This window comes from Symphodus melops (assembly GCF_947650265.1).
Source record: "Symphodus melops genome assembly, chromosome: 12".
NCBI lineage: Eukaryota > Metazoa > Chordata > Actinopteri > Labriformes > Labridae > Symphodus > Symphodus melops.
This window is the reverse complement of record NC_136702.1, coordinates 6,075,101-6,098,430: the sequence shown is the minus strand read 5'-3', so window position 1 is coordinate 6,098,430 and position 23,330 is coordinate 6,075,101. Positions and strand designations below refer to the sequence as shown.

Below are 23,330 nucleotides of genomic sequence, written 5' to 3'. Positions count from 1 at the left end.
AGTAAACCAAAAAGTGTAAATGAATGTAAAGAACAACTCCCATATTCTGAATGTTGTCAGCTGGAGTACTTTGAAATGTTGCTAAATGTTGTAAATTGTTGTTCCTGCAAGTTAGATGAGATGATTAATCCTGGGAATGGTCTTTACAGAAAACCAAGCTACTTTTGATTTTATCTTAAGACAGAGTCACGCCTGAGCTAACTGGAAGAGTAGAGAAATATAAGTCTTCAGTATCAATACTAAAAGTACATACATTTCAAACACCTACATAAATAATCATATTACCGTAATTATTATTACTATTCTTACTATTCTACTGAACACTTGGGTGGTGTGACTGCCAATAGTAATTACTATTCTCTATTACTTCATTAGATTTGCAATATGAATGCATTGAAATTTCAGCAGTAAATTGTTGTGGCTTATTGAGGTAGTCTTACAGTTGAGCAGTGTTTCATAATTGTAAGGCAGGGTTGGTAATTTTCAAAAATTAGCATAACTTTGAAAGTAGCATTCCCTCAGTGCTCCTTTGACAACCATCAAGACGTGATTGGTTAATATCAATGAAAATCTTAAAAAGTGTAGATGGAGAAATTTACCAACCCTGCCTTTAAAAAAGTGAATGTACAAAACAACACTTAACCAGGATGGACATTTTATATAAAATATTTAATCTTTGTACATGTCACAATTAGTTGTAGTAATTTACACAGCTGCGCAGTATGATCATAACACTGTTAAATAATAAAACAGTTATCAGTATAAAAAGGAATGTTTTCATAGACATGATTTACACTCTACAACCGTTGATAATAACTTTAATGTTATTTAGATGATAGAATACCGTGTGGGATGATTGGCTCTCAGTATTGGTAGCAGATGACATTTCTGTCTGCAGAAATAAAAAACATGCATATAAAAAATGTGAATGAACAGCAAAGGCATAATACTGTGATGGGAGTCTGCTTCACTCTTGTAGACTTCGAAAAGAAGAGCGAAGGACAAGAAGCATGTCGTGTAAACAATAAGCTAGGACATGATCTGCAGTATGTGTCTGATTCTGATCTCTAACGGTCCCACTGGCCAACACCTAGAGATCTTTATTAGCTGCAGCTGTAAGGGTCCACTTGAGGAACAAGTCGGATCATTGACCACACAGGAGTTTGTCCGTCACAAGGTTCCAGGTTGAGGCGTAGGATCGCAGCCAGAGAAGTAGTTGCAGGGCAGATCATTTTTCATGTATTGCTTGTAAACTTGAAGTTATTTCAACTGGAGGCGCAGTTTGAGGCTGTCTTTCCAAAGAATGCAAGTTGTTTTTCATTTAGCTATTTTCAGGGTTTTTCCCCCCCATTTGCATTACATACATGTGATATCAGATGATTCGATCAAATCCACAGATTTTTTTTCCAACAGTATTTTTCCACTCAAACATGTTTTGAGACATTTTAGGATCCAGGATGAGTTCATGCTCTCCGCCTGTCTCCCATCACCACTGTTTTCACTGTTTTCACATCTAACACACAGTTTATTTACAGACAAAAACCCAAGTTTGTGATTGGTTAAGCCCTTAAAATGACCTGTCAGTAGGAAAACAGTCTTTTGATTCTGAAAAGAGAAGTTCATACACTTCCCATCTTACAGGATACATTTGACATTTCTTGGTTTGTTTGCATTCTGGCAAAGATTTAGTAAAGATTTATAATTGTATGTATGGCTGCTTGGCTTACCTCAATGATTACAAACAGCAAGCCGGCTTTGTCAAAAAAGTTTCTAAATACACCTACTCTCCGCAATTAATCTGTGAAATCCATAATTAATCTGCTGTGGTGCCTAAAGCTCTGAAGCTCACTAATTACTTTCACTGAGGAGATTCTGTCTTTGGTGCTGTTTGTTTTTTCCTTAAGGATTATGGGAAAAGCTAGGTTGGTTTGGAAGTGTTTCAACAAATATTGTACAAAGTAGCTGCATCGCACAATTGCATATTGTGGAAGACGTAAGCCTGTGCTCGTCAGTACCCTGTCTTCTGGTTGGTGTTACATTACTGTTTTCTTCAGAAGTCCATACTCACATGGACACATCTTGTTTTATTTGAAACAGAGTCCGGTAAGCTTTTCCACCTTGTTGAGAGTCTTTGGGCTGAGCTATTTTTAAATAGTTTCATATTTGACAGATTAAAGGCTTCAATCCATCATCTTATCCAACTCTCAGCCAGAGAAGTTAGAATATGTTCTTAACTGTTGAAGTCTGTTTGGATGTTTAAAATCGATCCATTAGTGTTTGGTTAAAATTGAGAAAAAAAAAAAAAAAAAGGAGTCATTAGTAACAACTACATTTCAAAAGTATTTGAAATTTAAGATAGCACCATTGACTACGAAGAGCTCTCCCAGTGCCTCTATGAGACGGACCTAAAGAGTACATTTAAGCTTCATAAAGACAAACAGTAGAGGACATTTTATACATATTCACAATTTTAAGTTGTCTTTAAAATGAGGACAGGTACTAAATTGAAGCTTCTCCTAAAGATGAGTTCTAGAGTAGACAGGTTTGATGTATCTGCCAATATTTCAAGTAACAGGATGCGGTCCAGTTTTCCCCAAAAGGGAGTCTTTTGTTGTATGACAACAGTGAACATTTCTCTCAATGTCACAGCCAGCCAGGTCACCCAGTCAAGAGAAGGCACAGAGGAAGGAGGACGAACAGTCAGTACTCCGGCTCAAGCAGGCAACAAGAAGGGTCGTTGGTGAGAGAAGTCTGCTGAACAAAAAAGTCCACCTTAAACACTCCAGATTCTGAGAGTTGTGATGAACAAGAGGAGAGTCTTGATGGGGAGCTTCCTTCTTTTTTTTTTTTTTCCAAATATAGAGACACCATCTGTAAAGCAGAAGAAGAGGGTTAGTAAGATGTAAGGTTACCTGCTAAACTAACCACAGTCTTCAAGTCTTTATGTTTAAAGAGGAAGTTCAATAATATTTGACTTTGCAGAGTCTGCTTTATCTATGTATTAAATGATATGCCATATGTTCCATTGTTTCATGCTCAATCTGATTAAACAGCTGTTGGTTACTGTAGCTTGCTATGCTAAAAACTCTTTAACATGTTTTTGAAACTCTATTATGTGTCCCTAGCCCGTCTATAAACCCCCCAATCATGAGAAAAGTCCATCCTCTCTGTCTTTTGCCTGCTCCATTTTTCAGAAAATGTGTGATCAATACAGGTTGTTTGGAGATTTTCCCTTCATGACATCACAAAGGGAAGTAACCCATCACCGAGGTGGGTGACACTCCCACAGCTAGATGTTTGTTCTGCCCTCTGAGTCTGCCTTCTCACTGTGAACAATAGGACATAAAGAACAACCCTAGTCAGTCAAGTTCTCCCAGAGAGGGGTGTGGTCAGACGCAGATTATTTACATTTAAAGCTACAGACACAGAAACAGCCTGTTCAGAGCAGGACTGAAATGCAGGGGTTAATAGGCATAATCAAATATAGGATAAGGATATAGGATTTTTTTAAACTTCAAAGGCATGTTTTGGGAATCTCTAACACATATTTAAACTTGAAAAGGAGGATAATATGATACCTTTAATTTCATAGTTTTTATTTTATAGATTCTAAACCTTGTGCTTCTGTAATAGTTAAAAAAAAAGGAAGAACCTGCTACATGGTCATTTAAGATGAAAAAGTACCTTGCCTTGTTGTTCACAGGAGAGCTTCATGCCTGTGCAGAGGAGCTCTCCCTGCGGGTATCCACGACACTGCAGAAAATATAAACAAATACCAGTAAGATTTCATCTTTGTAAGTGAGTTTGTTACTTTATTTACTCAACAAGCACACAACTTGACTCAGATCTATTTGGCACATGAGTTCTCCTCGGCACACAAAGTGGTGATCTACAGCCAGATACAACTTAAAAGCACGACACACAAACACACTGCCACTGCCAAACTGTTGGCAGACGACTTTTTTTCTAAAGGCTCCCTCCTCACTGTATGTGCTCCTGGCCTCGCTGGTGAGGCTATAAGATGATGATAAATCGCTTTACACACTTGCCAGACTCATTTATCTCAAACTTACTTCCTTCCTTCCTTATGCCCTGTTTTCTTTGGCATGTGTTTATCTTCTTTCACTACTAAAAGGTAAAAGCTAGAGAAGCACTCACGCTTGATGTTGCCGTACGAAATCTGCAAACTGCCGGTCCTTGGCATAGAGCTCAATAATTCGTATCCTGTCTTGGATTTCCTGCAAAAAAAAACATGATAGCAGTCTGCTTCACAACATTACATCACATCACAAGCATCACAGTTAAATACAGTCTGTCAAAAACGATTGGCATCATGACACATTTTACCCTTCAAATAAATTCACTGATATTCAAAATGGCAGCTGGTGAACTTTACAACCTAGGATTTCCAAATTCAAATCCTCATCAGATCCAATTAACATTCAGGAAATAAGAGTGATGTTCCATGCCTTTGTCATAAACTACTTTAAACATTTAAAACATGAATTTGTATGTAACATGAGAGAGTATGTTTCCACGAAAAAGCTCAGAAGTGAATCCAATTGACATTAGGCCTCTTGAATAAAACATGCATCTTTTTGTCTCAGTTTGATGACCCTAAGCAATGTTTGATCCTAATTCATCACAATGTTCTTCAGATACAGTAAGGCTCTGGGACTGGAAGAGCTGGAAGGTATGATGCCTTCATTTTTCACCACCAGAGGTTGTTCTTGGATTAAAATTCAGACCACTGAGGTTGAGGGTCGGCGACCTTTTATTTCACTTTTTATGCGATCACTTTATGTGATTTGGGTAACACCACATTAATGAACTTATCATCACAGCAGCCTAGCTACCTGTCGTGACGGATGGTAAACATTTTAATGTATTTTCAAAGGTAATAGGATTGAAAGGCTGTCTTTATGTCGCTCTCTTCTTAATTAAATTGTAGGTAGCAGCATTCACACACCTCCCTGGTCAGTTCACTGTTCTCATAAATGTGTCGTATCTCCTCGCTGCTGAAGTCAGTGGAGGCCTCTGCGCTGGCACTGCTGTACACCGGAGCTTCGGGGTAGCGGCGGTAGTAGTGGCTGTAACCTGTGGTGGCTTCGCTTTCGTACATGGGGTTGTACTTGGTCGCCCTCTCCAGAGATGGCAGACTTTCAGCTCGCCTGCAAAGCACAACCAAAACCGACAAATCAGCCCCCAACTGGATGATACAATAATCTGCCTTAAACACTTCAGCCTGGTAAATCCTCGTTAACCTTGGATGTAGCGGTGCTTTTCTGCCGGATTCAGATTCGGATCTGTCAGGATTTTTTTTTTCTTTTTTTTTTTAGCTGTTAAAGGCTTTATAAGAACAGATTAGCACCATTTCTGACCAGGTAATAGGCTAAGGTTAGCAAAAGGTTTCTCCACATGGTGCTCCGGGAACCACGCCACACGCACCAACAGTCGGACAGTGAGCTGATACCCATGAGTGTGTTCATTATCCTTATAGAAAAAAGGAAATCGAGGATCAAAGCCGGAGAGTAGAACGGATGAATGGACAGGGAGGGGGTTTGCCTGATAGCTGTAAAGCCGGGTGTGCACTGAGTAATTTCAGTGCGTACAATGAACATTAACGTCACATCGAATTTCAGCCTGTTGTGCGTCGTCAGTCGTGCAGCGTACACTGAGGGCTGATCAGCTGTTCGTGACCGGTTTGATGGTTTGCTTGATCACTTGGTCATACAACTTCCCACAATTGCCTGGCTTACAGACTTTTTTCCTGATTGTGCAACAGCAGGCATGCCTTTTAAATCTGTCTTCTGTCTCCGATCATAAAAGAGTCGTCAGCAGGAAATGTCTGCAGACCTCAACCTGACAGGGAATATTTGTTATCATTTAGCTTTTAATAAGCTTGTGTTTACTGGTGATGCTCATGTGTGTGAGAGAGAGTGAGAGTGTTTTGGTCTGTGTGTATTTAAGTTGGCATATGCGTCATAAACGAATCAGTCATTCAGTGCCAGCTGATATTCCATCTATTAGTTTTAACATACAGTGTACGCAGGTCTTCATGGGATGTCTCAACTTACTCTCCTTCAAAGAAAATAAGCAGACTTCTGTAATCGTAAACAACTGGAAAAGCACTAAATGGAAGTGTTTCTGTTCATCTTGAAAGAGAAAATTAAAGTTTGTGTATTTTCAGAAATAAAGATAAAATCGTATGGCAGCAGGAGATAAAAAGCGTCTTGTTAGTTAACTCATGACTGAACCTACACTTTTCTTTTTAAAGTTTAAAGACTTGTTCCAGCCTTTTCTTTTATTATGTGCACCTTTTTTGAACACAGTGTAAAATGTGGTGGAGTCTATGATTAAATAGATGCGTCTTTTACAGTTAAACTCAAAGTACATAAGTGAGATCTTTTGTCTGCTTGGTTGTTTACAATGTTTTTCTCCTCTTTATGCTTTTGGGTGTTTGACTGCTCTTTCTCTGATGTATGTCAGGTTCATGCTTTAATGACTAGATCTATCCTATTTTTAGCAACGTTTGTTTTAATCCTATGAATATTAAAGATAAAGAACAAGAAACATACAATGAAGATAGTTGTTGACTACATCCCTGATTTACGTTTTCTATGCGTACATTCAGCTCGGCATGTTTCTTATTATCTTTATAGACTTTTAAAATAGCTGCTTAACGTTTAACTGTCTTCAGTTCTGTGAAAAAAGTTTTGCCAACCAGAAACAGTAGATTAGGATGAAGAAAGTATATTATCAGCTGATTTAAATGTTTTTAAGGTAAAACTTTGCACCACTGTTACTCACTGATGACGAAACCTTTTTTTAAAGAAAATGCATACAGATGCATGCCGTAAAGTAGCATAGAGTTGAAAAAAAATGACTTGTTAAAGACTTATGAAATCAGAAAAATGTGCCCTCAATCCCTCCAATTTAAATTTACTTACCGGTGTGTCCACCTGAAAGAAGTCTTGTGTTGTTGTTTATACAATGAGTCATGGATTATCTCATTAATGTGTCCGACTCCTGGACTTAGTTAACAATAGGTACTTAAGCAGCTTCTTACCTTATGGGGTCCTCTGACTCATCCTTGTCATACTGATCCCGTAACGTCCTGGCGAGGAAGAAGATGACTCCAGAGGCCACCAATAGGAATCCAGCTACTGAGGCGATCGCAATGCCAACCACGAGTGGCTCAGATACATACTCCTCGCAGTGCTCTCCTCGGTACCACCAGTTCTCACCAACACGACACCTGAGACAGCGAGTTCAGGAAAATATTAGCAATATCCTACATTAAGTCCCAAAACGTACTTTCCTTTAATCTTTTTAGTCAAAATGTAAAACATGAATTGCATCACTTGTCTCTTGTTTTTATTCTGTGAATGGATAAAGAAGGTAAAAGTTAAACGAGTCCTCATTCTGTGGCACATTTTCTCTTGAATTGGATAACAACATGTACAATTATAATCTTCTGTATGCGTCATGAAATAATGATTTCCTTGTTTGTGAAATAGTGCAATAATCCTTAAATGTTTCTTTCCTGTCTCTACAGAGCAACGCAGCACTTCCAGTGGGACAATCGCAATGTGAAATCAAGAAAGGATGCAACAGCATCTGGAGCTGCTTGCATGTTTTATGATGTTTGTTTGGGTGTGAAACAGAGGTAAGTGCTTGTCTTGGCTTGGCTAATGTTCTGTTTGTTTGTTCAAAATCATTTCATTTTGAGTGCACTTCACACAACACGCTTAACCAAAGACAGCTTTCTGTCTCTGATTTGGATTATTGGGATATTTCCTGTCACATTTAACAGATAAAAACCTCTGAAATGTCTGTTTGGATATGGAAACATGTGCACAAATACGCACACAAACACACACAAGTAAATATTTAAAAATTAAGCCTCAGTATTTTTTTTAATATAAAATAAATTAAACTAAGCTTCAATATAATAAAATGAACAATATTTAACTGAACAAAAATGTGATATTATGGACCCTGGGGCTGAAAACAATGCATCATAATATAATCAATTATGACTTCCCAGACGGATCTCATTGTTCCCATTTATGGATCTTTACTGCCAGAGGGATGAAGTAAATTAAAAAGGTCAAGAGCCAAACATTTTAGTACAAACAGAAAATCTTGTTAACTTTCTTTAAAAATAACATTAAAAAAAAACTTTATCCAGTGTGGCTGTTGGTCGATTGTTGCTTCAACATGGTGTAACCTAAATCTCTAGTTGGCTGTGGTGGAACACTGGCTCCCAACACGCGGGGCGGTAAACTTTGTCTGTGGGAAGGTTGTCTAAAACAGATTTGCATACCTGAACTCAAGTCATAATAATTTACTGGCTAGTTTATACAGAGGTTATTTTAGTAAGATCAAGTGTGTTCATTGCCTTTTCTAATAGGATTTTATTTAAAAAATAATAATAATTTATATGAATTATTTCCAGCAATGTATAATTTTTTTTCCATGTAAGTCCTTGTGGAGGTTTCACTTTTTTAGATACAAAAATAAAAGTTGGGAACCACTGGACTAGTACACAAATGTAAGCCCCCATCAATGATCAGCTAAGTTAAAAAGAAAATGCTTCTTAACACATTTAGATATGTCATCTTTCTGATCAACATTCAGCCAAGCAGTATCACTTTTAAACTAAAAGCTAAGAACCAGACCTCCTGTGTGAGCTGGAACAATGTGTTTGAAAATCTGTTTCGACTTCCCAGCAACACCGATCCTGCAAACTTACAAACTGAGACACGCTTCCCACACACATGCTTATCATTTCCACTAATCCCCACCCACCTGCAGATGGCTCCCTGACCAGGGATGATGTCACACTTGCCGTCATTGAGGCAAAAGTCTGTCTGCAGCTCACAGATACTCTGACAGGGAAGGCCGTCCACACTGAAGTAGCCCGCGTTACAGACACACTCCGCCTCCCCCGACCACCTGTTGACTTTACACTCCGCATACTCGTTGCACGCCTGAAACTTACAGGGGTCAGCTCTGTCACCTGTAGACGAAAAACAAGAAGTGTCAAGTTCAGGGTTCAAGAGAAGCTGAAAAGAAATAAGTTCAGCACAGGTCATTAATGGTTCTTATCATATAATCCTAAAAAAAGGCAATTAATAGAATAGATCTAGTGCATAATTGTAGGTGTTGGCATTATATTCCATGCCAAGTTGTTAAATAAAAAGATTGATGCCACTTTGCCACAGTCACAAACTTGTGAGTTGATCTTAGCGCAGGAGGAATCAGCAAACCTGGCTCTATCTCTATCCACTGATACCTCAAACAACAAGAAAATAATCTTTTCAAATTCTGCATACGGAAAGGCTAAAGTATGCTGGTTTATATGTGAGTTCAAGAGGTGCTTTGACCTTCAGTGTTATTAGAGTACTCAAACACTGCTGATCCTTTTTATACACATTAAATTATACAGACAATAAGTGTTATTATATAGATGATCAACACATACCAGGATGAATTGTGAATCACTCATGAATCTCTGATATGATAAATCGCTGACTGATATCTTTAGACCCGAAAGTCATCTGTTCAATTTCAAACAAGACGATAAAGAAGAGAGTGCATGGAAAATAGTCTTGAGGTCCATAACTGACCCATGTTTATAATACGCAAACTGTGTTAAACCAGAGCTGCACATACAGTAGTAAAAAGTTTGTCAAAGTGCAGTTAATGATATGTGCTAACTTGGCAGCTGTCCATAAAAGCCATGATTAACTCGTCAGCTGCTGATGTGACAGTGCCGTTTACCTTCTAAGACCAAGAAGTGTCATGACAGGGCTTCAACAGCTGATTTTTCACACCTTAACACAGTAAATATTGACTTGATGCTGTTTCTTTACAAAGCACTGTTCACCTTTACAGTATGAAAAACCTTCAATTAAAACTACATCCAGCAGTTTCTAACCCCAACTAAGCTTTTCTGTTTTTTTACACTTGGATGAAACCGGGCTCGCCATTTTTACAGTCCACTGGCCAAAGCGTTATATTTACAGCAAAAACCTGAGAGTGGTGTTAATCACTATGTAAACGGAGAATTACAGCATTTCCCCCATATACAAAACATTCATTTAAGAACAAATCTTAACACAGTGGTTGTCTAGATGGAAGCACTTTTAAAACACAACATTGTACAGAGTTGAGAACCCACCTGACTCCACGTCCAGTGAGTATTTATCGATGGCCAGGTTCATGGTCTGGTAGGCTGTGTTACAGAAGTCTTCCAGGATCAGATAAACAGTGCTGGTAACGGCTTGTTGCACAGGCTTTCCAAATTTCATCCGACTGTTGACCACAATGCTCCCATTCCTGAAGTTCAGGATCTCCAGGTTCTCAAAGTTAGTCAGGTTGGACTGCAGGTAGGGAACAAGCTGGGGAAAGATTACAAAAGGTCAATCTTTAAGTTCAAAGCAGAGGCCTTGACATAGTGGTAATACTGATAACAGCAGGTACTGTAAGTGTTAGTGTACCAGCTCTAAGAAGCGTTGCTCCAGAGCTTTGTATTCTGGAGAGCTTTTGTTGAAGAGATCATCAGAGAAGATCATGTTGGTCACTCGGAGGCTGAAGAAAACCATCAGCGCTCTTCCAGGGTTACTAGGCATGGCGATACTGACTTGGTCTGTGCCTTGTGCCACACCAAACGGAAAGCTAGTACTGCCGTCCTCAGTGTGATTAATCAAACCATAACCATACTGAATCAAATCATACTCCTGGTCTCCAGTGGTGACATCATCAGGGCCTTCATCAATGGTCTGGATCTGTGGAATAAAAGAGGGGATTGTCTCTGAGCTGCTACTTTTCAAGTCTTTCCTCTGTTTTATAGTTATGCCTCAAACTTCAGCAATTTTAAAGTGAAACTGAAATGAAATCTTTGTTTGCCAGAGTCAGCAATGTCTGCAGTTGTCAGCATTTGGTCTAAATTGCTTTGGGAAAAAAAATTATTTACAATTTGTCCTATGTTTCTAAGTACCTGCAAGGATAGCTCGGCAGATTTTATTTTTGGGTGATTTATATTTATACTGTATCGTAAAAACCGTATGAGATAAATTTTCACATACAGTGGCCAAATAAGCAGTTAGACAGCTGGTGTCAAAAATTGTGTGCTATCAGTGTTGTTGCCCAGTTTTGATATTCTAGTCATTTGCCATCAACACACTTGCACTCATCAAGTAAAACTAGAGTATTAGTACTAGTTTTCGCACTACAGTATCTTGAACCAGTTCTGAGGGGAATGGTCACCTCGAAGCATCATGTTTTGATGCCATCTTAATAAATTTGTCGAAAAAAAAATTTCAATTCAATTTTTTGTTTGAAGCTACTTTTTTGTCAACATACGGTTCTTGTCTATTACCTCAACCACTGAAGAGATGATAACATCAGGCTGCCCTTCAGAGGCAAGATTTCTGTCATAGATACGGGTGAAAGGCGACTCTCTCTCTGGAGACAGAACAGTCGGCTGTGGAGGGCTCGGGGTGCCCGTCACTTGTAGCTCTGATTCCTCTTTGTTGACGAGTAGAATCTCATCATCCGAAAGATCTTCTGTTGAGATGGATGGAGCCTCTGCAGACTTTTCTTCTACTGCTGGAGCTTCAGGAGCAGTCGCTTCATTCACCTCTTGTTCCTCGCTTTGTGCCACCTCCTCTATGCCGCCATCTTCGAGTACATGAACCTCTCCAGTCTCCAGCTCTGGAGCTTCACTCACTGCCTCAGGAGGAAGGACCATATCAGGCAGGCCTTCTTCTATGGTCTCAGTTGTGATTGTAGAGATCTCCAACTCTTCTGGGTTCTCTGCCTCGTCCACCACAAGCTCATTCAGATACTCCTCTACCAATATTGAAACGGTTGGTTCTTCTCCAACAGCCGTGACCTCCATTGCACCTGCATTCGTGGTAACCTCCAGGTCATCTGTGCCTGAACCAGAAGACTCAATTTCCACTGGTGGTTTGGGCAGAAGAACATCCAAGAGCTCCTTGGTTGGAGGGTTTTGTACAACGTCCTTTAGCAAAAGACCCTCCTCTTCAATGCCTGGAAAACACAACAAGAAACTCAAGTCATTGTCTGCTGGGGCTCGTCGAACAGAAATTGTTTTTTTTCCAGAGCCCACAAGATGCACTAGGAATGAAATCAGTGGAATAAAGTGTACATGGGATTGTGAGCTTGTGTTTTGGATGAGAAACACTCACTGCGAGCTTCAGGTGCAGCTGTGGTTAGGACAGGAGCAGGAGACACAACTGTGCTCTCCTCCAGGACAATGACATCATTTTCCGCGGTCGCCTGAAGCGCCCTGAGAACATCCTCCTTGTTGACATCTTCATTGTCCTCTCTGATGATCGTGACCTCTTGTGGCTCATCTGCAGCTTTGACCTGCATGACAATCAGGCTTTGTTGTCTAATCTATTTACACATTTTCCATAGAGTGTGCCAAGCTATAGGAGTTTTAAGTAAGTGGCTGTTTTAAATATGCTGCTCAGGTCAATTCAAGCTCCTGCTGCGGCTCAATAGCATTAACATCTTTTATAACAAGCAGGTAAGACCAAAAACACAACATCAAATTAAGAGAAAAACTGGGAATGTAATAAAGAAAATGTTGTTTTTTTTGTTACAGGTTTTATTATTATTAGGAAGAGTTTAATAATCAGCCAAAATGTAATAAAAAAAAACAAAAAAACAAAAAAAAAACACTTCCCTTAACCTATGAAGTTTCAGGAATGATTAAGAACGGACACGTCATCGAGGAAAGCTCAAGAACGCAGCAAAGAGAAGTTTACCCGCCAGACGTCAGCAGTTTGAATCTAACCAGATGATGTGAAGATGCTCAGACAGGTTAAGCACATTAATTTATTATCTGAATACTTTTTTACAATTGTTTTTAATCAACAACTGGTGTCAGCTGAGCGATCTTTTGCTATGGCAACCAGCGCTGGCGCACTCACAGATACAGAACGCTGATCCTCCATTTGCACACTGATGTATTTTTACACAGTCGTATTGAAAAAGTCCAGATATTATCATATGAATGCAAATTTAATTAGAAAATGTATGATCCCTTTTTAACTGATCTACAGATATAATTATGTTGTTTGTATAATGAAGGCTCTGATGCTCTAATGTTAAGTCAATGAAAGCTTGTAAAAAGAAAAATATCCTGCAGACAGTAGGTCTGAGCTCATGCCTGTAAATCAGTTACTAATGACACGTGTGCCAAACCATCCCAATACAAATAATGAGTCACATTAATCATTTAGCAAGCTGAGCTCTATAAGTGAACCAGCAGACACATTTATTGCAATCCAAACACTGATTAGCATCAAAGAGCGCAGCCTACCACAAGAACACCCTCAAGTGATGAGTGACTTGGGATTGCATTGCTCGTCTGCATAATTCACATGTGCTGTCTGTTTCCTTCGCTATCTATGACAAGGTGTCCTGCAGCTTTTTTTACTCAAAATAGCAGTGGATTATTTCACAAAGAGCCACACTAATCCCGAAAGCCTCCCTTCATCCTTGCTGGTGAGCTCATCCCCTACCTGCACTGGTGTGGTCTGGAGAACATCACAAGCCAGTTGCATGTTATTGCAACATCAGTCAAACTATAACTGCCAGCTTTTTTTTTTTTTTAAAGATAAGTGCTTTATCAACTTAGTGGAGCTCAAAACAGCTGGATACCCTGGAGAGGGATTGTTGTCATGTGTTGTGGAGGTACCTTGTTACTCACCACAGCTTCTCCTGCAGAGTTAAAAGACTCTGGGACCTCAGACACTGTGGAACCAAGCGGGAAACAAATATTAATTCAAAGTGACACAAAAAGCGGCAAATGAGCCAAATGGCTCAAACAATCATGCCTGCAGGAGTCTACAGAATCCTTTTAATCGTTACCATTTACAGCACTGACTTTGTTTTGACAGCATCACCTTCGAGGGTAAATATCTACAAATCAGTGTTAAATCTGGAGAGAATATTAGCATCTCGCTGTAGGCCAAAGCAATTTGAGTGTCCCCACAAACGAGGAAAAACAAGGACAAGTTTTAGTTAGCCTGCAGCCACACATGACAGCCATATGAGAGTGTTTAGCTATCCTTTGTCCAAGCCCGTTCTTTATAAAAAGCATCAGCTGGCATTGATCTCCAGGGAAACTCGCTAGCTCAGCGATCTGCAGAGGACGATCTATCTTTCTAAATGATCTACAGATTAAGAGATGCAGGGTCTGTGCATATTTGAGTGCGTCTACTTCGTCATTGGTTGTGATATAAAGGGGGACTCCACCTCTATATCATACCATATTAAATAGAGATTCCACATTAATGGTTTATAGAAGCTCTACCAATATGCTTTCTTGTATTTTAGCCAAATCAAACAACACCATTATGTTGAAGCCTTGGTGTGACTGATAAAACACAGCGTGCCAGCTTCAATCCAAGGATTAGAACTAATGTGTAAAACAACAGCAAAAGACACGCAGCCATGTCTCATCCTGCAGGCTCATCATTTACCAACTTTTGGCTCTGTCAATACCTGGGATCCACTTGGTCTAAGCCAAAGTAAAGAATAAAGTACAGTTAAAAAAAACCCACCATAACGGCTCAGATTTCAAATATCCTTTTTTTCTTACCCCTCTCTTGCAGACTGTTTAATGATGAGGATTAAACTGTAGCATTGAATAAATACACAGCTTCTATAACTGATGACTCTGTAATTTGTCCATTAGAAATGCCCCACTTTTGAGCTGATACTTTTTATAAATATGTCTCTGTCCTCTTTGACAGAAACAGCAGACAAACTAGAAACAGATGACACTATTAAGACCCTGGAATGTTTTCTCAAGTGGTGTAGTGTATGTATTAATATCAATGCTGGATCTAATGTGTCTCTATTTGATATGACACTTGGAGGTTTTCCCTGCTCTGCATGCACTACCTCTGCCAATGCTTTCCCAATGACTTCACTGCCATGCCAATTAAATAAATAGCTCTAATGGTGGCATTTGTGTGTTCTGTTACAGTCCAGGGAGTATTTTAAGATTCAGCAGTCATACTCTGGCCATCATCTTTACCGCTTTCCAGCTCGGGTGGCTGCATGGCTTCAGTGACAAAGTTTTTGATCTCGCTGATGGTGTAGACCGTAGGACTCTTCAGCCCCATGACCTCACGATACGAATTCTCCACCAGGTTGGACTGCAGAGTCAGGTAGTCCATCTGTTCATTGGTTGCTCCTTCTCCATCCACCACCAGTGTGACAGCAAAGTCAACCATCACGCCATCTTGCCTGAAGACAAAAATGCAAACTAGTTACATCTGATTCCCCAGGACTGTGGTATTTACTCCCAGGCTAATTTAACAGGCAAACCTTTATAATACATTGCAATTAGAAAAGGTGTTCCATGTTACACATTTATGTAGTGATAATGTTCAGTTATTCTTGACCTTGTATATTTCCTGTGGTGGTGTTGTACAAGACTAGATTCTATTTATAGGTGCTTGTAATAATGAGAGAAGAGCTGGACAGATCATTGGACTCTTTGACTGTTAATAACAGACTGGCAATTCCTGACATTATCAGAAATCGGAGAGATTTTTTGTTAATGGCCAATGTGTAGCTCCACAAGAGCAATGAAACAGTGTTTGTACTTCTTCTTTTCTAACACACATTTCCCAGTCAAAACGCTTGGACCTAAACAACATTTATCTTTTAGACGTGTGAACAAGGAAGAGAGTATGAAATAATGTCTCCTGGACTGGAGACCGGTCATCTATGACGATGTAAATCGCTAAGGCATTAACCTGCTGAAAAAAAAAAAGTTTGAGCATTCACAGATGACTGATGATTTAAGAGATTTACTCCTGCTTGGTATGCACAAGCTCAACCGTATAGGCCAAAATGCAAAGTCAGCAGAATGATCTATATCATCATAATAAACGTGCAAAACCTCACAATAGATTCAAGGCCCTGGAAAAAGCAATTTATCAGCCTAAATTTGACTGCTGGGAGCCTTTCACTCTGACCTAGTTTGTCAGGTTTCTGGCGGACTGCTGAGCGCATGCAGGCCGCAGTCGGCTGCATTTAGATCCAAAATTTCCCCGTTTAGTTTCACACACACACAGAGGCAGACACACTATAGCTCTACTGTGTTTGTGGCCTGTGATCTGGAGTCAATGAAAACAGACAAAATAGATCCCTGCGTCACTGTTTGCAAAGGGTGGCCATATAGTGTATAGAAAACGATAACAAGGAGAAAGTCTAACACATAAGTCATGTCAGGGAAAAGAAAATGTCATATCATATCATTTCAAAATTATATGTGATATAAAAGTTGTGATCAGCTTAATATTGTTTATTTCTAGGATTTAAATGCAAAATAGAAGTAGTCAAACTGATCAAATGAGCTCCAACCTGACTCACTTTAACAAATGTAAAGAATTGAAGGAACCGAAAGGTGTATTCTGTTGTTTTTGGAAAAAGCCAGGTTACAGCAGCTGGTTAGCTTTGAATAGCACAAAGCTAACAAGCAGCAGCTAAATGTTTAACATAAAATGATGAGTGTTTCCCTTAAAATTTCAATCTATTCTTTAATTAAAAAATATGAATGAAGGGCCATTAAGGATACTTTTAATCCTTCTTCCACCAGCTGGAAACACACTCACAGCATTACCTACTGACTTCTCCACCTGTACTTAATTGCGTCTTTTTTTATTCCGCTCCTTTGCTCCCCTGACACACACAACCTCTTTCCCTCTAACCCTCCTGCACGGTCGAAAAGCCCAGATAATCGTCTCTATAGAAGAGCACCTGCTCACTCCGATGAACCCATCCTGATCCCACTTACCAGGTGAGTGACCACACTAAGACCATTAACACAGGCAAGAGACACGTCTGTGCACGTGGCCCCACTCACAGGGGAACATGGTGGGAGATGAAGGTGACACCAACACACACACACCTGTAGGTCTAGGTAAACAATGGATGATGGGGATGTGGGGGCTTAAATAGAGCACAGGAAGGGAGAACTATACAAGGTTAATCTACCGCTATAGGACAGAACTTTTGACTCACCCTTGGTTGTCCTTCTCGGGTCTACTTAAAGATAATAGATGCAATGAATTCATGCAAAAATGTAATTAGATGGATACTAGATCTAGATTCACAGTAAAAGGACTTACCTGAAGTCAAGCACAGACACACTCTTAAATCCAGGAAGCCCATTCAGAGCTTCTGTTATCTGCAAGAACAAAATCAGGCATTAGAAATGACCCTAATCTTTCGAAACTATTTTTTTTGTTGGATAGGTTTACAAAGAAGCTATTGTTTAAAAATGACAGATTTTTGTTCAAATTAGTTGTGTATTTGGTGCTTTACACGACTGCTCCGTGGTCATCTTTTGCTTCTATACTTCTGATGAACTGTCCGTATCCTGTTTCTGACTCCTCCTGACCAAGTTTCTTTATTTCCACTAGAGGATGAAAAAGAGTCTCCAGGGCCTCACGTCTCCCAGCTCGTCGTCCATTTCCTTGCCTGTAGCTCTGAATCATGAGTCCCTGTCCTCCCTTCTACTTTACTTCCTCTACATCAACTTGTAATCTCTTTAAGGCATAAGAGCTTGTGTGGACACAGTAAATCAAGGTTTCCTGACATTTTTCATAATTCAAATTCGGGCAAGAAAAATATCAGTTCAACAAGTAGGAGAGAGGCCTTACACCTTGTAGACAAAAAAATCACTTTGACTATTATTTTCATCTACAAGGTATGCAGATGCTTTCTTACTTCCAGGAAAAAGTGCCGAAAGAAATATACAGTCTTTTTTAAGTTCCTGTAAAACTCCTTCATGTGCTTCCAAAGTTAAGTGTACGCACACCAGATACACCAGACACAAGACACATTACAACACCAAATGCATACAGTAAAACGCGTGTTTCTGAAGTCTAGCCTAACAGTTTGGATTTAACGACCAGTGCTGCTAAAGTGATTGTTATAAAAGCTAACAATGCGTCCATCACAGACCATAAACCAGGGGATATAGAGAGAACAGACTAAAGCCAAGATACAGTAGCACTAAAGGGAGCAATAAAGAGAGACAGGCAGAAGCAGTTCGAGACGAACCTTTTCACCAAGCTGTGTGCTCAGTGTTTGGTACTGCAGGCTACTTGGATCATCAAGGTTGTTGCTGAACGTTTCTCCGGTCAGGAGGATGCTGAGCTTTACCACCTGTTCCAGCACAGCAGGAGTTGGAGGCTGTACAGCAATGTCATTGTCCAACTGTGAAAGGAAAAAATAAGCTCTGTTATAATGGTACATTTTCCGCCTCCAAACAGATTAGCGCAGGTTAGTATCAGTCAATATGAAGTACCATTCTGATACTAGAGAGATTTTAAAAAAGGACAGTCTTAAAAGGCCCAACTAAAACGCTGATTACTGAAGTTTTGCTCGCTTTGATGTAATTTCCACTCTTATCTAGCAGCACAATGTTAATCTTCAAATAAGTCTGTTGGCTGGCAAACTGGACAAACCAATAACACATTGTAGGTGTATTGTATACTGTAGGTGTAGTAATGGAGCCATTTTGGGCACAGGTATCAGTGTAAATGTAATAGACACAACCCTTAACATTATTCAAGCTTGCACATTAGAAAACATAAAACTGTTTGTTTGTGTTTGTGCGTGTGCGTGTGTGTGTGTGTGTGTGTGTGTGTGTGTGTGTGTGTGTGTGTGTGTGTGTGTGTACACACTGAGCTCTCCTCCAGGACTGGGATAATGTCGTTCGCGTTCTCTCCCGTGACTTCTATCGTGAGTTCTTCGAATTCTTGCACTTGGTTAAGTTCTGGGGTAAAAAACAAGGAAGATTTGGTTTATTTCAACTGACAATGAGCTTTACCAAGTGCTTTGATTCCTGCTGACTTTATGCATTATCGACTGCACTGATCCTGAGGCAACTAGCACGCCAAACATTACCAACTCACATACTGACTATACAAATGGATATTTTAGGAATGTGAAAATGAAACCGATAATGGATGGACAAGTTAACAACAAGGTGGGCATGTGTGTTACTGACCTATCTCGGGGGCATTAATAGATTTCGATGTGTCAGGTGTTGGAGTGCTGAGAAAGAGAAAAAAATGTTAAATAATTCTGATGTCAAATTAGGTTTACTTCATAAAAAAAAGTAAGTTCGCACAGGTTTTTTCATGATTATGAACAATGTGGGCACAGATACAAGAACGATTTAGAGGTTATGGCGGTTTTATTTTTTTACTTTTGCAACAAATCCTCTCAACATGCCACAACCAAACAACCAGTTTTCATTGCTTCTTGTTTGTCTCTTCTTCAGGAGGATTTCTACAACCTTGATTTTAATTAGGCTATTTAGATCAGACTCACAAACAAGCAATACAATTACCATCTTCTGGATAGTTTTGATGGTTAGCTTTTTTTTTTTCATTTCATGGGATTTGTTGCAAATAATAAAAAGATAAAAGAATGTCAGAGTTTTTTTGTTTAGATGAGAAAAAGATTAAATAAATATGCATTAAAGCTCAGATGGAAGTATCTATTCCAAAAAAAAATAAAACAAAGTAATAAATGAACATGAGACTCTGAAGTCTTTATATGAACAGGTAAGGTTGAACAACCTCACCTGCACATATGTTGCCAGGACCTTGTGGGCTCACTACAAACAGTAGGAAAGATGACACATTTACAGAACACACTTTATGACAAGATCATAACTTTATGAATAAATGGTGGATTAGCACTATTGGAAAGTACTGACGTATTTTCCTTTACCTGTTTAACCTTGTTGCTGCCGTTCTCTGGGAATAGAAAAGATAAAGGGGTAAATTTCAGTAACAGCCACCTGGTGAGTAGTAGGATTTGTTTTACTTACAGATGCTTCATTGCTCCACTTACCTTTTTAACCAGGGCCTGGTGCTCCTCTGATTGGCTGAAGTAGGTGCCAACATCTTGTGCCGTGACTGCACCCTCCTGGCATTTGCTCATCCAGCTTTGGTACTCGTCTTGTTCTGGCAGGCGGTCCCAGAAGATCTTGAAAGCTTCCCAGATGGTTTCCTGGCACACTTATTAGACCAGAGAAAGACCCAATTGACTTAGAAAATCCATAGAATCTGTTTCCAAATTACTTTGGTTAAAATGACATCAAGAAGGGCAAATCAAATTGTGTGATAGTCTGTTCTATTAAAGACGAGAAGTCCGTCCTTTGGCAGGTGAATTAAAAACATATTTAATTCAAACCATGATAATAAGACATTTATATTATTAGCTGGAGGTTGGTACAGTAGAACCTACACTTCCATGTCAGCCCCATGAGATGACCTTTTTCCTGAGACCTTTTTCTTGGTCAGCCAACAGAGCATTGGTCCAAAGACATACATGGTATTCTTAAATCTTGTTCTTTAATTAACGCTGTCAATGAGACACCACAGGTCATGTCCAAGTCCAACCCTAGCTTACATAACAAACCTCAACTTTTCACAGTCACAGAGTCAGACTGTCTCTTGGCACCAACAATGGCAACTGTCTTTGTCTAAATTTGGCTGCCAAGGAATGACACCTTGATTTCTGCCAACTGGTGCACAACCGCAACGTGTTGTTCAAGCAATAAGTGATTTTTTTTTTTTTGGTTTAATATTTTGTAAAACTCCATCCCACCTGACGTTAAAATGCTAATTCACCTAACCCCACAAAGTTAATTTTTTCCCACTAACTTCTGCAATTTTATAGGTTGTCAATCTAAACCAATTGACAAAGCAATACAACCGAGTTAAAATACTCCATTGCACTTATTTATAAAATTATGCAAGTAAAAAAACAAAAAAAAAACAGTGTCCTTGAGGTTACCAGTTGGGCAGACAATAACGCACCATATTTGCATTAACGCTGGTAAAATTTATGTTTTTATGTTTAAAACGAACAAAGCAATTTGTACTAAAACTCTCTCTCTGTATTTCTGTCTGGAATGTTGTGAAGTCGGCCCCAACAAGCATAATGTATAGAACTTTAAAACTCGAGTGCAAGGGCCTCAAAATAGTATAGCCTACATTTATTCACAACTTCAAAATTTCAGTTATCATTTTATTCTTCACCCCCCAACCCCACCACTGCCCTAACTCTAACCCTACTTGTTTACACATATATATTTACCCTTGTAACAGATCAAAAAAAAACCTGAGTAAATAAGAACAAATCTTTTTAATTTGAGCTGACCTTGTAAGAATGTATATTTACCACATCAGAAGCTGACCTCTGTCTGTCTGAAATGCAAATCTTGTAACGTCTAATTGTAACTAGTGTCCACACAGATGTCCGCTGACATGCTTCTGGACCTCCCGGGGTTAGTGTAACAAAGGTTGAAACACAGTTGGGCACATTAGTTTTCAGATAGTGGGCAAACCTTACAAACGTATTAATAGGTAGTTATTGTTGTTGCAGAAATCACTTCCTGATTTGTAAATATCCATCTAAAATGTATAGAGATCTTCTCAGTTCAGTCTTACCTCTGAGGTAAAAGTAGCTCAAATGGTTTGAAGCAACTTGCTCAGCAGTCTCTTGTGCACAGAGCTTGATCCCACTTGGGAAAAAGATATTTCGTTTCCGTCTTGGGATAACCGCAAAGTCCTCACTAAAAATCTTGTCATCGAACGCAGGATCAACATCAACATCTGGATACATCTCAGGCTCCTGGCTATAAGGCAGATCGACGTAACCCATAGCGGAACCTTCCTGTGTTTCAGCTGGAATACAGCAACAACAACAAATAAACAACACATTTTAGAGTTCAAATCAGGCTTTTCTATCCGTGAGTGATATGAAGAAGGCTGTTAAGATTTCAAATCTACATACCTGTCCTTATGTCCAAAAAAATAAATAAAACTGAATACAAAAAACATCTCCACGAAACAACCCTCATGTTAAATGTGTAAATGTGCTTAATTCCGAAGACTTGGAAAAGGATCCAGAAGAAATGTACTTCCTCTCAAGTCGTGTAATAGCAGCGCAAACAGTTTCTTACAAGTTTGCATAGTTCAGAAGTCTCCAGGTGCAGAAAAATCAGAAGCCCACGAATAATTGATTAGGAGACTCTCTGACACGCTGGTTTCTTTCTTTCCACCTGCAGCTGAATAGAGGTGTAGCTCATGGTGCTGAAAGGACAGCTCCAGGGTCAGGTAGATAGGCAGATGGCTGTTGGAGAGAGGAGGATTTTTTAATGCTCTGTAATCCTGTTTACTCTAAGCCTTTTAGAGGAGCTCGCCAAGAAGTTACTGGAGCAACAGTGGGAAAGGAGGGTGCTTAGTGTGAAAGAGACATGGACGGAGGTGAGCTACAAAGGCCTCAGAATCAACAGCAAGCACCAACATGGATCATTACATGGGGATATTCTGTTAGTGTGCTGTTTTTTAAGCAGAATTTTAGTAATTTCTGCAGGAGAAGCTAATATTTGACATTAAATAAATTTGTAATCCTCGTCCTCCAGCATAAGGAAAATGTCTTTAACTGTGAGCTGCTTGTGTCGCCACAGCAGCTCTCATGAGAATAATAATAACTTTTTATAATTTAAAAAACTCTGTGCAAATATCCAATGCTATTACATAGACCGCTTTAACACAAATCGCCAAACCCTTTACGCTCACACTCACACAGACTGTTGATATGTCAGGTCAGTCCAGCAGCTGAGGCGATGAGCTAAGGAACAGTGACTGAAATCCTCTCAGTATGTGCATATACATTAACAACAGTGAGAGTTGTGCTGCTTAGCTTGAGTCAACCTTTCACCCCAAACACTTCCCATTGGCTTTATCCTGTTTTTAAAAGGGAAATCGTGCTGTTCTTATCGCTAAGTAGCTGCTTTGCGTACGGGAAAAGAAAGAGATAAGAAGGAGCATGTAATGAGGGCTAACAACCTTAGGGTCTTTATAATTTAAATTACAATAAAAGATCAAATTAGTTAATGTTACATTTAAGCGACTTATACTAGATGCTCTGTTTAAAATATGCATTTCTGTAGGAATGTGTTAATAGAATATGATCAACGTCCCACCATCAACAAAATGAACATGCTAATAAGCTCTAGGATAATTCATGTGTTAGTGCAGGTAAACCATTAACCATGTTCATCATTTAAGTTTTGCTAACATTTTCCAATTAACAATTGCAATACAGGGCCATGTCTTTGTGTTTAGTCATACAGCAACCAAAAAAAAAGAAATAAAAATCTGACAAAAAAAAAAGTCTATCCTCTCCGTCTTCTGTTTACTAAGTCTGTGATAAAAAAAAAAACGGTGAAAATA

At 39.3% G+C, this 23,330-nt stretch overlaps 1 protein-coding gene across 2 annotated transcripts; it reads right to left on the bottom strand.

The window, feature by feature from the left end:
* Positions 1-650: 650 nt before the first annotated feature.
* impg2a (interphotoreceptor matrix proteoglycan 2a) lies at positions 651-22,131 on the bottom strand. 2 transcript variants are annotated; one of them, XM_079357234.1, is made up of 22 exons: positions 21,886-22,131; positions 21,540-21,776; positions 19,936-20,102; positions 19,813-19,838; positions 19,664-19,696; positions 19,082-19,128; positions 18,756-18,847; positions 18,130-18,285; positions 17,193-17,251; positions 17,086-17,106; positions 15,089-15,300; positions 13,754-13,797; positions 12,222-12,402; positions 11,390-12,063; positions 10,509-10,796; positions 10,190-10,409; positions 8,815-9,025; positions 7,070-7,258; positions 4,970-5,171; positions 4,159-4,238; positions 3,685-3,753; positions 651-2,871 (listed from the first exon to the last, which is right to left on the bottom strand). In XM_079357234.1, the coding sequence occupies exons 1-21, from the start codon at positions 21,950-21,952 to the stop codon at positions 3,711-3,713; spliced, it is 3,249 nt and encodes a 1,082-aa protein (XP_079213360.1). In that variant the 5' UTR covers positions 21,953-22,131; the 3' UTR covers positions 651-2,871; positions 3,685-3,710. The 2 variants fall into 2 exon arrangements, with proteins under 2 accessions (XP_079213360.1, XP_079213361.1); XM_079357235.1 differs by lacking the exon at positions 19,664-19,696.
* Positions 22,132-23,330: the final 1,199 nt, after the last annotated feature.

Coding starts and splice junctions, on each gene's coding strand:
- impg2a (XM_079357234.1), bottom strand. CDS start 21,952: ATGAGGGTTGTTTCGTGGAGATGTTTTTTGTATTCAGTTTTATTTATT. Junction 21,777..21,885: donor TTTTTTGGACATAAGGACAG/GTATGTAGATTT, acceptor GCTGTATTCCAG/CTGAAACACAGGAAGGTTCC. Junction 13,798..15,088: donor GCCACCCGAGCTGGAAAGCG/GTAAAGATGATG, acceptor TTGGTTCCACAG/TGTCTGAGGTCCCAGAGTCT.